Genomic DNA, 14958 nt, shown 5'->3' on the forward strand with positions numbered 1-14958 from the left:
ACTTTTGCATTTCATGCACTGGTATTTCCTTCAGGAAATGCATTTTTCTAGTTTTATATTATTATTTCCTATATATAATTGCCTGACAATGGGTTTGCAATTTTCTTCAGGACAACAATGATGAAAGCAATTGGCCTATCTTGTAATAGTGGCCAATCACTATTTTAATTCGTTTCTCTGGCTGTAGGCCGACAGCATCGTACGTTCTCCTCTCAACTGAATGTACACTGTGTTCATGCGTGCTTTTCCACGTGCCCCCGACGCGAAACGCATGCACGTGAATACCCATGCTTAACAGGACTGGACAACCCATTCGAAGTTATTTCGAAGGGGTCTCTTTTATCTCAGTTTTAGCTCAGATTTTTTTTTTATCTCATCTTAAGTTTTGTTGCTACCCTTGTTTTGGTTTATTTAAGGACAACATAAATATCGGTCTTTTCACATATTGCATGAACAAAAAAAAATGACATATGTGCACTACTGGCACTATTCCTAATTTGTGAGAGCGCAGTATAACAGAATGGCAATGTAAGCCCTAGGCAGTACCCTGATATTCTGAGTGCTGGTGTTCTTTTAAATAGGTTTGTGTCCTGCTTAAGATACGAATTTAAGATGTAATACAGTAGTTTTGTTATGTAAAGGTGATTCGTGAGTTGGTTGTTGTATGAAGAGAGCTCGGTGTTTTGTTTATGGCCTTGCCATAAACCGTGTAATGCTACAAGTACACCCCCCTGTATTTAAAAAAATGGATTCGTCCTAACCTGGCTCTTCTCCAGTCAGTGTTTATTCAGAACAGTCCTCATGCGCTTCAGGCCCAAGACGAACAGGGCGTACGTTTATTCATTGAACTCAAAGAAATATCTTGAGTGTGGGAAAGGCACAAGTTTGCAAAGCTGCACACCACCGAAGAGTTATGAAAGCAGAGCGAGACGGTTTTTCAAAGCCGTCTTTCATAACGTAAAGACAGTCATGGATACGTTTGACAACGCGCCTCGGCGAACACGGAGAGCCTGTAAAAGAACTGGTTCCCAAGATGCAACGACAAAAAGGGATAGCACTAGCGTACTTCGCTCGTTGAGCGTTGGGAATGTAAATGCCAACGATGTCATGGGTGAAGATTTTGAACATCTGAAAAATGGAAAGTTGGAGGGAAGAGTTATGTCCCCGCGCTATAGCTTACTCCGTGAGGTTGGACGAGGAAGTTATGGCGTTGTGTATGAGGCCGTAGCCAGAAGGTCTGGTACAAGAGTGGCCATCAAGAAACTTCGCTGCGATGCCCCCGAAAATGTTGAGCTTGCCTTGGCCGAGTTTTGGGCGCTGACAAGTTTGGAAAAACGACATGAGAATGTGGTCCAGTTGGAAGAATGTGTACTTCAGAGGAATGGCATGGCCCAAAAGATGAGTCATGGGAATACACATTCCAAGCAGTATTTGCGGCTTGTGGAGACATCATTGAAAGGCAAGGGCCTATTTTACCTATTTTATAGTGCATAAAATCTGTGTTATTTACTACGTATTGTCAGAGTTCTGCAGGTTAATACCCGATTCAGAATCAGAGAATGGCCTCTCCTAGCTATATCTGACGTCAGGCTAAGGGAACAGTGTCCTTATTACAACATTCGTCAGGATTTCGTCTAAATATATGTGATAACTAGGCTTCTGTTTTTTCTCAATCGATTACTTATTGTATGCCACGCATGAGGAGATATCTGTATGTCTGGCTCGGATACACAGTCAAGTTAATATCAGTGCGCATACTGTTATGGTCGAATGGCTACTTTGTTGTCTGAAGACGTCTTTGTTGAAGCGGTTATTTCGTTTTCATTGATAGTTAGACACTGAGTATGCTATAATGTAATCATGCGTATCGTCAACAAATCGGTCAAATGTTCGGAACTCCACCCTCCCCTTGGTCTGCATGTTATACAACTATAGAAGTTGGGGGTGGGGGTTTGTCGGTCCGTTTTCTGTAGGTGTAATTTGAACGCATTAACATGGACGCATAGCCAGCGGTATGTGAAATGTGCGGTGTTTCTCCGCCTAAAATGGCTGGCTGGCACTCTTTTACGCGTCTTTACGTAAGAGTTGTTGTTCAAGTCGTTTAAACACTCAGCCATTGAGGACCTTCTAGTTGTATTTAGTTTTTAGACTCCGTTATCTCAAATTTGTCAAAACAACCCAGAGTTAGAGTTGCTGAATTGTTGCATTTGACCCAAGGGGTGTAAGCATTCAGTGATAATGTGCTGAACTCAGCACTTTTCACGTGACGGAAGGCTATGTGTTAACATGAAAAAATGTCTTCAAATATATGATAATGTTTTATTCATGCTAGAGCTTGAAGTATGATGAATATGTATTGTCTCTGTTCTGTTTTCCAGACACCACTAATCAGTTGAAAACTTGACATAATGAACATGCACCGTAATGAAGTTAAATTGCAACATGTAACTAATCAGTCTCAAATGTGCAATCTTCAGACTTGCCCAGTATGGCTCACTTGGATTGCTGTAATTATTTACTGCGAGCTAAAATACCATTGTTTGATAAGCAGTCAAGATAATCTGATCATCCTTGATGCATTCCTGGATCAATGTTTGCCTCATTGACCTTGATGTATGGACTTCCACTTTTTATGATTGTTAAACAAGTGAAGAAAGGGTTTACAAAGGGGTAAAAGTTTATTTTGACGTGCCCAGGTTTTATTAGTGCTGTGAACTTAGTTATTGTATTGTGTATCATGTTGTAGGTAGTCTAGCTTTTTTACCAGTGGTCAAACCAGGCACAATCATTGTGGGAGTGTCGTGCCAGTGTTCATGTCTGTAAGTACAGGAATTTGGAATGGTTAACAGAGTTGGAAGTATGTTCCTGCAGGGTTGGTATTCATCATGGACTATTGTTTGGAATGAGAGAACCAACTGAAAACATGTTGATCTCAGCCTCAAACAGGTTCTGCACCAAACCTCCCTCAGGGCTGTTCTGAGGAAGGCATGCCTATCATCATGGGGGTGGGGGGCATGCCTTTCATCATGGGGGTGGGGGGTGATTGCTTGATGGCCAAGGAGTGGACATTTACTTTCATTCTAAGAATGCTGAGAGTTTTCTATGAAGTAGTTCTCTAGACTCACCTTCTGTTACAGTTACCAACCATTGGACCGTTAGGCCCTTGGATTTAGTTCTTCATTATTGCTGATTGACTACTGCTTATCTGAGTGAAGGTCTCTATGTGCATTTGGCCTTATGACCGCCATCTTTGTAGAATCACTTCAGTAAAATATGTTCTAAGGGGTTGTCTGTTGATTATCTAAGGAAATGTATGTTAAATGTGACCAAAAAAATATAGTTAAATAGAGAATCAGTGTCTAAAAAATATCCTCTTTTTTCCACAGGGGAGCGAGTCTTGGGCTACCCAGAGGAGCCTTGCTACTTGTGGTTTGTGATGGAGTTCTGCGAGGGTGGCGACCTGAACCAGTTCATCCTGTCACGGCAGCCCGACCCACACACCAACTCCAGTTTCATGCGGCAGCTGAGCTGCGCCGTGGCCTTCCTGCACCAGAACAGCATAGTGCACCGTGACCTCAAGCCAGACAACATCCTCATCTCCGAGCGCTCGGGAACGCCCGTGCTCAAGGTGGCCGACTTCGGCCTCAGTAAGGTGTGTGCAGGGCTGGGCACAGGCAAGGGCTCGGCCGCCAGCCGCGAGAGGGACACTGGCGCCGACCGCAAGGACGGTACGTCCGCGTACATCAACAAGAACAATGTGAACGTCAACAAGTGCTGGCTGTCGTCAGCCTGCGGGTCCGACTTCTTCATGGCACCCGAGGTGTGGGAGGGCCACTACACGGCCAAGGCAGACATCTTTGCTCTGGGCATCATCATCTGGGCCATGATCGAGCGCATCACCTTCATCGACGCCGAGTCCAAGCGCGAGCTGCTGGGCACGTACGTGCGGCAGGGCACCGAGATCATGCCGGTGGGCGAGGCGCTGCTGGAGAACCCAAAGATGGTGCTGAGCATCCCTCAGCGCCGGCGCTCACACATGTCTGACGGCGTGAGGCAGTTGCTGCGCGACATGCTCGCCGTCAACCCGCAGGACCGGCCTGACGCACTTGAGCTGCACAGCAGGGTGGGACAGGTCACCTGTGCTGCCTGACCCCACACCTAATCGGCCTGTGCAGAAGACACTTTCAGGTAATCACTCTACCTTGTTGATGTGTCCATAAGCCAATTGTGCTGCAACACTGCCTGGCTGTTAGACGTCGTTAGCTGTTACGCGGTTTGCAGGTAGAGATGTCAGTGGTGCTTCACTCATGACCACATGACTTGGGGAAATGCCGTATATGTATATATACTTGAGCTAGGTTTCCTTCTACAAACTGTACCTTTTCTTCCTGACTTCCCTTCCATCACCCTCTATATTTGTGGACTTCAGACATGCGTTACACAAGAGCTCACTAGGGGACAGATGTGTGCAGGGCACTTTCTTGTACTGTCACCTTCAGTCAAACATTGGGTTTTAGGAGCTGTGCTTACCAATCGGAATGCCTTACAAGATGGTAGCAGGGATTCCTGCAAAGGTTTTCCATGGTTGAATGGACCCAAAGGAGTTGACTAGCTCACGCTTGCATTGACAACACATGGGATGATATCTGTCATGCACTGTTCTGTCAAAGGGGCATTGTGTTTATGTTACGTTTATTTGTCTAGGGGGCTAACTAGCTGACAACCGATAGATGACATCCTGTAGATGTTTTGCAAACACCAACAGCAGCAACGCTGACTTTGGTAAAACTAGTTAACATAGCTAGCTTATGTATTCCAGCGATATATTTGTTGATCCAAAAATCTTTTTTTTTTTTTTTTACATTTGGGTGCCGTGTTTTGTCCCAAAGCACAAAACTCCATTTTGAAGAGCCTGGGCTGCTTGTGTGTTTATGTCTCATTTACATGACTATACATCATCAAAATGAATGACAAGATATTAATACTAACTACAAACACTACAACAAAACTGCATGTTGTTGAGTGGATCTGTTCCTGGAGCAGATGCGAGATCTTAATGTAATAGAATGAGAGGTTGTTACACCAAACGAGAACTTCACTTTAACCTAACAATTCAAACCTAGTGGAATGGTTTTGTTATCAAGTACAGTACACCAAAATTGAAAGTCACCTTCAGATTGATGAATCAGGATGCAGCAGTTTATTGTCATGGTTATTAAGACACAGAAACGGTATACTCTACAAATTGTGTTGTTATTTTTCAGTCATTATATACTTGCTGGAGGGGTTATTATTTCAATTTGGACAATAAAACCAATATTTAGAAATAATAAAAGTTTCACAGAAATGTGGGGTTCCTCGATTCTTGTCTACTTGCATGGCTGCCTGAGATCCTTTTGTTTGCCCCGGGGCATGCTGGGATAGCTGTTACACAACTGCACTCATTGCCCCCTCGCCCGCTCCCCCCCCCCCCCCCCACCCTCTTCCCTCGCTTGGTTCCCTCCAACTTCAGGGAGAATCCATTATCTGCCACACACCAGCATCAAGACAAGGTGATTCACAGGCAGCAGCCAACCTTCACAATGAAGCGTGTCTGGCTGAGACGGAATTCTTCATTGTTTGGTCATTCACCTGGACAGAGTGGTTGAGTAGAGATTAAGCGGGAATCCATGAATCAGCATTCGTTTGAGGTCAAGAGGCCGTGCTTGTGTTTAAAGCAGTGTGCTGAATTCTTCTTCAAATTTCCAGACCTTACTGGCCTGGATATTTGTTGAACTTCCAGATTTTGGTGAGACCTTAAATGCTGTTGCCCCAATGCAGTGTGTTCACATATATGTTTACACAGTGAGGTCCCAGTCATGTGTCACATGGCTAAAACTGAAGAGAGGGGGGGCAAAGGCACCTTTCTTAAGAATGCTTTTGTCTGATTGGGGGTGAGGGGGGGGGCAGTTCTCTTCTAATGAGGACATTACAGCTGTCCCGAAGCCTGCTCCTCAGAATCGCTATTCATGTGCTTCACTACCATCCCCCTTCGTTGTACTCCACAACCATCCCCCCTTCCTTCTCCAGCTCTCTCACTCGCTCTCTTTCTGTCTGTTTCCCCCCACACTTCTCTCTACTTGTCTGGCATAGTCTGACTGTCTGACACACACAAAGACTCTGTTGCATTTTAGGTTCTTTCGGCAGGACAAAGTGCCTTAAGTTCCTGTGGATCATTGGGTTACAGGCCTGTCTGAGTGAAAATGTGATCAATCATTTGATGTATTTTTTATACAGATTGATATTTGTACACTTTAAAAAGAGCTATATAGGTCTTCTCCACACTCTCTTCATAGACCTTGGTGAGGTTCAGTGAACATCTCAAAGAATAAGTTGCTTTATCTGATTAAGTAAACAATTGGTAACAGGACCTGGGACCTGCACACTGATCAAACATGCAACACAACATAAAACTAGTTTCTAGCACCTATGTCCTAAGTCCTGAAAAGGCAAATTGTGATTTGGTGATTGTAAGAAGATATAGGGCAGAGAAGGTGCAGCTCCCTATAGCGGATACAAAGGAAGCAAGGCGAGAAAGTAGGCTGCCGAATGATACAGACCCAACACCACCTCAGGGGACCACAACAAGGAGGTTCCCAGAACAGTGTCAGCATATGAGCGAGGTTAATGTGGGAATGTTCAGCACGGCGTGTCCTGCAGGAGCCGTGTGTCGGGATGGCATACGCATTGGGGCGCTTGCTCTTGTCGTTGGCCTGAGGGAACACAGATCGAGGTGTGGGTGATGTCTCCATTGCGTGTGGAAGAGGAAGGAAAATCTATGTAGGATCTCTAGCAGATTAGTGGACGGCTGAACTCATTGACCTGCTTGTGTTTTTTTAATCCAAAAGCATTGCCTTCGTCAATATGTGCAAAAAGGAGCCTTCCCATCGACGTTCCCCAGAAAAGGGTTAGGGTGAAGTTTGTTATGTGGGTACCTATGTGTGTGGATTCTTGAAATGTGTGTGTGTGTGTGTGTGTGTGTGTGTGTGTCAAGGGGATACGTTTTATGGTAATACCACAGTAGGAACAGTCTGAACTCACTGACCCCTCCAGGGTTTGCGTTATGGCGCAGTATTATGTGCCCCTCAACACAAGCAGATCAGTGCTTTAACAGCTGGGGTAGCTGTGCAGGAATCAGCGCCAGTTGTGCAGGACTTCAACTTCATCATGCTGTCCGAAGAGAGAGCCTGTCATTAGGGGAAAGGTTCACAGAATAGGCGTTTTTAGTGTGTATTTGGATTCTCTCTGGGTTACTGCCTTCGCTGCAGGGAGTTTGTGCTGTTGTGTGTGTGTGTGTGTGTGTGTGTGCATGTGTGTGTGTGTGTCCCTGTCAGGGGTGGAGCAGGCAGCTGCTCACTCTAAATGGACTGCAGTGGTGTTTTTAACTGCATCTTACTCAGCACATACTTGAAATATTTTCTCTCTCTCTCTTTCACTCTCCCTCATGCCATGTATGTCTCTTACAAATCATGTGGCTGAGTTCAGTCCGCTGTGTTTTTCCTTGTTGCCCTCCCGGCCTGTGCGTTCAGCAGATGCCTGTGGCTGATGCAGGCATCAGGATGAGGTGGTGCCCTCCCACTTAGTGCTGCAGCCTGAGCATCACGTCATGCAGCTCTGCAGCGGAGGCTTATTTGTTTGTTTACTTGCCTGCCTTGTCCTCACACTCAGGTCACTGTTTACATTACCCAAGCTCCTCTGTTGCTGTGTTGTGGTCATCATCATCGTATCAGAAAGTGACCCATTTGAGCCTAAGCCACGGGTCGGGTTATGCAACAGGGAGCAGGATTCGCACGCCATGCCTGCATCAGTGCACTCTACTTAGCCCCACCCGCCTCCCAAAACACAGCCACTGAAAATGAGGAGGAACTCACATGGCCAGGCACACAAAATGGAGGTGGCAGAGGCTCTCTCTCTCTCTCGCTCTCTAAGTCTGCGCTCGCTCGCTCTCTCTCTCTCTCTCTCTCTCACTGTCCCTCACAAACACACACAGCTCACAGAAGGGTTTGCTAGTTTGCCCCAGAATGAGCCGCTTAAGTCTAAGAGACTGATCAGTGTTGTTGAGCAAAGTGAGGCATGCTTCTTCACATATATGAATCATTTCGTCGTGATCTATTGCAGACATCTTTGAGAAAGTAATGTGGGATTACAGTTGAGATGCACAGCATTATAGGTATAATGGTGTGTGAAGCAGCGTTGCAGAACATAAGCAATATCCATAAGTAAAGATGTCAACAGTTGTTCTGTCGAACTCACTCACGTTTTGTTCTCAATGTCTCTGTTCTGGAGTAAGTTAGTGTAACCCAATATTCTGAGTTGTGTACATTTACTGTTTGCTTGAAGTGACTTGTATGCTCATGTCTGTCTCCATCTCTCTCTCCACAGATTCTCCCTGTCTGAGCCCTGTTCTTCAAAGGGACTGCCATTTTTGTTTTGAAACTGTGAAGCCCAATCGCCCCCGATCTATATAATGTGAAGAAAAGAGGCTCAGCATCCTCCGCAACGAGAGATTCCACAGATCTTCTTTTTCGTTTTTTTTTCTTAATTACGCCATCAGATGGACTTTGACTTTTGTTGACTTGAGGAATGTTAGACTTTTTGTTACACTTTGTTTTCTCGTGATGCCAGGAGGTGACAGTCAGTGAATGGATCACGGAGGCTGTTTGTGTAGATCATCTCCATTTCATTTGGATTGTTTGTCACCTGCTGCTGTGCTTGGTGATGGAGAACAGAAGAAGGTGCCAGCTGCATGCCAGGTTGGGCTTCTAAGCAAGGGGGCGTTGTGTGTTCAGACAAGCCTTTTTGCTTGCTTGGAACTCAAGCCCGGTGTTGCCCAATGAAGTCTGCACGCTTAAAACAGCCCCACAAATCTCATCTTCCCTCCACCCAATACACACATGCGCATATATACATGATAACTGTTCCTTCAACACTGGCATAATTACTTGTTTGTAATCTTCTCACTTCTGCCCATAAATTCAGTAAAGGCACAAATTGCTGTGTAAGAATGTTTGCTAATCAGCGCCCAACACTATTATCACGTATAACATACAACCTCTGTGCCTTGAATTCTGATTTATTTTGGAAGTGAATTTAATGTTTTGATTCATTTCTCCAATCAGACGATTTTTGCAGTAAAATCCCCGTTTTTTTGGTACTCCTGGAAATCCTCTTGTTAGAGTGCAGTTCAAGTCTAAGGTTGCCGCTGCGAATATCACGAGATTATCCTAAAATGAGAGACCCTCATGGTTGACCTCATCACCCAAAGAAATATCCTTTTGAATAATGCCAGTTGACCTTATTTTTAAATGTCAAAGAGATTTTTTTAAGGAGTGTGTGTGAGTGGATTTTTTTAATGGTTTTTGGAAAGTATGGCCACCACCCGTTCTAAGTCCCGCTGATTGAATCATTGTGCTTGGTTGTGAAAGAGATTGAAAGTATCGATGGTCAACCCCAAGTGATATACTGTACAATGGTCTCAGATTGAAATCCAATATCTAATCTTATCAGATTGCTCTGGTATTCAAGGTTTTAGGGCGAAGTCAAATCAATTAGCTGCACACAAATCAATGTTAAGTCATTTTCATGTGACTCAACTCTTTGTGTTTAATTTTTTGTGCAGATGCCCAGACAAGTTGTCATGTCTTTTATAGGAGTTGCCAGTAGTCAATAGTGCCAAAGAGCAGCCCAAAATATTGATATTGATCTCTACCTGATCTTAGTCTCAAAATAATACCCTCTTAATTTTATCTCACAATGTTAATGTATAAACTATTCTGGCATATTCAGATTTTGTTTTGTTTTAAGAAATAGTTATAGGAATATTTCAATTCAGATCCTAGATCTGATCGTCACCGATCATCACAGATCAAATGTCTGTTGCAAAGATACTACTCTTTTAGTGTGAACACAGATCTGATCGTCACTCATCATCACAGATCATATGTCTTGCAAAGATACTGAACACATATTTGTCACCTAATTTCCCCTTGACGAGTGGACAAATTTCCCTTTAGAACAGTAGTATTTCTCTTCACTGCTGTCTTGGCTTTGGCTTACACCAGAACATCAAGCTTCCTTTATAGATACCTCAATGCAAATTAATATTGATCTTACAACTGTCACAACTACAAAGACTGACTTAATCTACAGAAATGTGTGTACATGTGTACATGTTACATCAATGTGAAGTGTTTGCAGTTGTCATAATTTCACAGTACAGTCTCTTATCAGTTTAAGTCATTAAGAAACATAACCAGTGTCTGGAGTTACTTTTAGTTGTCTGTGTAGTTCTACCTCAATGGTTTTGTTGGCTGTCTCTAGAAACTGAAGTTCTGCTTGCGCGTGAATATGTGTGAACTGGTGATGATCAAGTGCTCCGTGAGTATGGGTAGATGTTTGGCTTGGACTTGTGGCAATTGGGTTTTTGACGGAGCAGAACAACTTCTTTGGAAAGGAAATAAGCTAATTTCCCTTTTCAGTATTCCGTGTGTGTGTGTGTGTGATACTTCCTATGACCTGTTTCCATAAGGAATTTCACAAGTTTTTAGCGTTTTTATTTGTCTTTTTTGGGAACAGGCTATGTTGTTATGCTTTAAATCAGTTATTTTCTTTGGTTAAAATTTGTATTTAGGGTTATGTTTACCGGTGAACCAGGTTGACCAATGCTGAACGTTTGTTTTTTGTTTTACAATAAAACTTGGTGTTTTCAAAACAGAGTTTTTGTTCATGACCACCACTTTAAAGATTCGGTTGAGCTCAAGAGAGACAGAAACAGAGAAGTGGCATTCTGTTTAGTTGAACATATAACCATAACTCTTCAGTGGAAGCACACTTCAAGTGTTTTATTTAAATGTAATATAATTATGTAGTGCTCACATTCGTGTGATGGTTTCTTCTTTTTTTCCTGGATCATGTTAATATTGAGTAAGCTGCAAATACACTTAAAGTACCTCATGTTTCACTACCTGTTTTCATGTTGTTTGCAGTGAACCTTTGAAAAGCAACATGTTTCCCTTAACTTGCAATTCCATTTTTTTTCTGGGAACTAAAGGGACTATTACTTTAGTTCTTGTGTGTGAAAATGATATGCTTCATTTTATTTCTCTTTTTTTGTAATTTAGGGATTAAGCTTTTTGAAATGTGAAGAATGGACATAAAAACATTTGCTCTATGGTGGTTTCATGGATTGTGGTTTTTCATGGATGATGTATGTGGAACATTTGTTTTGTATGAAATATTTTTTATATCCCTTTTTTGTGTTCTTGCCAGGTGAAAGCCAATTCATCTTTGCTATTAACTTATAAAGCCAAATTAGGCGTCATCCTGTAAGGCAGTGGATCTCAACTGGTCTGCAATACAATTTTATAGACTTCAAACCATAAAATGAACATAAGGAATGCAAGATTAGAAAGATTTTGATTTTTTTTTTTACAGCAAAAATCTGGGGACTATTTGATTGATCTGTTGCCCGACCTTATGATTCAAACTTCCTTTATATTCTTGTGTTCATCAAATAAGCCCATTATACAAACACAGTCTACATGTTGATTTCTTTCCCATACACACAGTTGCATTTAACATAGCTAATCTCAGTCACATGATAACTTCAAATTACAAGAAAAATACGTTTTTACTATCTGCCTAAATTAAGAATTCTAACACAGAGATTCAGCTACCCTACCAGTGGCATCCTCTACTCACGTTTACAGCACTACTCTGCACTACTGAGCCTTCAGACTCATACAGTACAGTAGTAGGTTCACCACAACTTTGTCTCTTTCTGAGAGCTCCCTTTACCCTGTTACTGGGGCATGAGAACCATGAAGGCTGAGCTTTATCCATTTCAAAATAAATAAATAAAATATCCATTAAATATATTATCTATGAAAGTCATGGAAGTTCTGAAGGAACACATTCTGCGACCCATTCAGAATGATTCTGTGACTTACCTGTTAAGAAACACTGCTGTCGAAGTGGCTTAGTGACATTTTAAGACTTTTTTTAGTTCTGATATGGTTTAGTTTTGACCCAAAGTCCTATGAATATTTTGGTAATCAGTCCTTCACACTTAACAACACAATAGGTTCACTACCCCATAATGATGCATCACAAAATAACGAATTGTACCCCATCTTTCACGAGTTAAGAAACACTAACAGGATCTGGCCAAAACACTTTAATAAAGTATGAGACAAGGTTGTATATTGTCAATGTTTTTTGGTATCATTTTGGGGATGTGCTACTGCAGTTCAGTTATCAATAACTAAAAAGTAGACAGTGTTCATACCGTCATACTCTTAATGCTGTCATCAGTTTATTACAACCATTGTCATTTTATTTGATCTGTGAATTCATTCATTCTGGGCAGAGTTCCACCATTTTGGCATTGGGTTGTTACAAATTAGCACTCCACTTGAACGCTTGTAACCAACCTGTTCTCTATGCAACCCTACCTAATCTGCATGTCAGGCGAAGCAGCCATGTTCAAGTTTTGCATTTCACTGTTAAGAACATGTCTTCTTGTTCTTCTTTATTGTGTCTGGTAGGGCATGGAGAGAGAGGGAGGGAGGGTCTGACTCTGTATAATGTGAATATATCCTGTCCTCAACTACATGTACAGTTCTCTGTCATAGAGCTCACAGAGCTGCTAGACCCTTCAGTGAATTATGTTGCTGTTATTGTAAGCAGTGGATAACTTTTTTTGTTTTGTTTTTCTTTCAATAAACTCCTGCGAAATCTTTATCTCTTGTCTCGTCTGTGTTTGTACTGCACCCGCAAAGATGAATGAATCTCTCACGTGAGCTAATGTGATGAGAATGGGGGAGAAATGGCAAACAATACCGTTGGAAGATGTTTCTGTGGACTGGAATAAGCCTGCTGGGACCAATTTCATTTTTCTCAGTGTGGGTTGGCGTTGGCGACTGTCTGTGGTTGTTGTGTTTGGCCCGGTACTGCGCCAGTGTAAGTTGGCACGTCACAGTAATTGGCTTGGACAGGATCATCCCTTTTCAAAACAAGACAGCTAGCCGCAGGGAACCTGTGTTTTGCTTAATCAAAAGCCAGCTATACCAGAATGGAACAATATGTTCCTCACTCATGAGAAAAGTTTTTAAAAAAAGTTACAAAACAAAAGCCTGCATGTCAGGGTTTGCGGGAGTGGCAGTTGATGACGTTTCAAATACAAGAATACCAGGAAACAAATACTTGTGATTTGCAAGTAGTTAATTCAGGGTCAAGTGTTCCCCACCCCACTCAGCCATGGAGAGGTCACCATAGTAATGGTCACCAGTGAAACCACTTCAGTGTCCTACACACTTGTTACCCTCAGGAGTCCTCCTTAACAAACAATGGCAACCACTTCCTGTGTAATCCTGTGAAATGTGTCCCTTCTGGCACTACACTGTCAGTGTATGTGTCCTCAGTTAATGTAATGTTCAGTTCGGTGTTGCATATATAAAGTTTAACACCTCAGCCATGCTGTACTGTTGTCACGTAACAGCTTCTTCAGACGGGTTTGTGTAATGTATGTGTGTATGTTTGTGTGTTTGCAGGGAGGTGGACACAACACTGAGCTGTGAAAACCTGGGGCTGGGTAGGGCTTTGAAAAGCCCTGGTGTCATGTGCATGTGACACTTTGTGTATCCCTGGGAACAAGGTATTTACTTTGAGCTTTATTAGAGCACTTGGATTGCCTGCGAATCTTATATAGCAAATGAAGATCATACCCTTCAGTTACCAAACAAGATTTGTTTTGTTAGCATGGGCTTCTCCTCTCCAAACACACTGTAATGTCCTCCTACAATGCAAACAAATGCTCTGCTTCCAGGGTGACTAATAGAGGCCTTCTTGGGGGAAGGAACAAGGCAAAGTAAACGCCAACCAAACGTTCGTAGAAACCCGCTGGGACTTGAGGGCCAGACTGAGTTGAATGCATGGCAATGGTATGTGTTTTGGTGCAGGGGGAGGGGATGTGTGCATACGATACATGTGTGTGAGTGTGAGTGTGAGGATGGGGGATGGGTCAGCCTTGTACTCCCTGACCCCGAGGAACGATGTAAAACGCAGATCTGCAATGGAGGTCAGTCATCTGGTTGGTTACGTCATCAGCGGTAGTGTGGGGAAGGGAGGAAGTGTGGACCCGTTGACCCCACTCATTATGAATGTATAGACCTATATGTAGCTCAAAAACAGATGGATTTACAATCTAGGATTTTAGATTTGTGTGCATGCAAGGTTTTTATCCTTTTTCTTAATGCTTTTGTAACATTGCCTCTGCTAATGTCTTACATACATTAAAACATAAACATGACCAAGCATGGTGTTTTGTAATTGATTGAAGAGTATTGAGCTGCAGTTATGTGGTTGGGGAGAATATTTTATCTTAAAAAATAGAAGGTTCTGGAGAAGAATAGAGCGTCGTCCTATCCCCTGGGTTTCAGCATACGTCCAGGAGCTTTGCAGTTAACTACTCCCAAATGACGGCCTCTTGCTCTACATGCCCGGGCAAACACGTCCCTTTGTGAATAGAGACCCACTTATACAATTAGTGAAAATAAGGCACCGATAAGGAGTGAGTTTTGCCACGTGTAAACATCTGGTAAAGGACACACACATAGGCAAACATGTATGAGTCGGGTAGATTAGGCATCTATGTCAATGCACCATTTTTTCTGCTCTCAGGATATGACTGCAAACTCACTTAGTAGGTTTTTTCCCCTCAACACACAGTTACAGTACTGAGAGCCAAATTTTAGCCAGTGTTCCTGTAGAAAATTAATTTGAGACACCTGAACAAATGAATGCTAGTTCATCCTAACAATCCTAGTTTGACACATAATTATAAGTTTCTTTGCTAAATTGCATGTACTGCAGTCTTTTCGTGTCTCCCAGTAGAGACATTAAGATTTTGTTCTGGGTTTA

The 14958-nt window shown here is 42.7% G+C and overlaps 1 protein-coding gene across 1 annotated transcript; it reads left to right on the top strand.

The window, feature by feature from the left end:
* Positions 1-801: 801 nt before the first annotated feature.
* Positions 802-10750, top strand: LOC308370770 (serine/threonine-protein kinase PDIK1L-like; the record flags this gene model as incomplete). Its single annotated transcript, XM_080845478.1, has 3 exons — positions 802-1459; positions 3387-4188; positions 8422-10750. The coding sequence occupies 2 exons, from the start codon at positions 802-804 to the stop codon at positions 4148-4150; spliced, it is 1422 nt and encodes a 473-aa protein (XP_080701604.1). The 3' UTR covers positions 4151-4188; positions 8422-10750.
* Positions 10751-14958: the final 4208 nt, after the last annotated feature.

This window comes from Sprattus sprattus, assembly GCF_963457725.1.
Source record: "Sprattus sprattus genome assembly, chromosome: 10".
Lineage (NCBI taxonomy): Eukaryota > Metazoa > Chordata > Actinopteri > Clupeiformes > Clupeidae > Sprattus > Sprattus sprattus.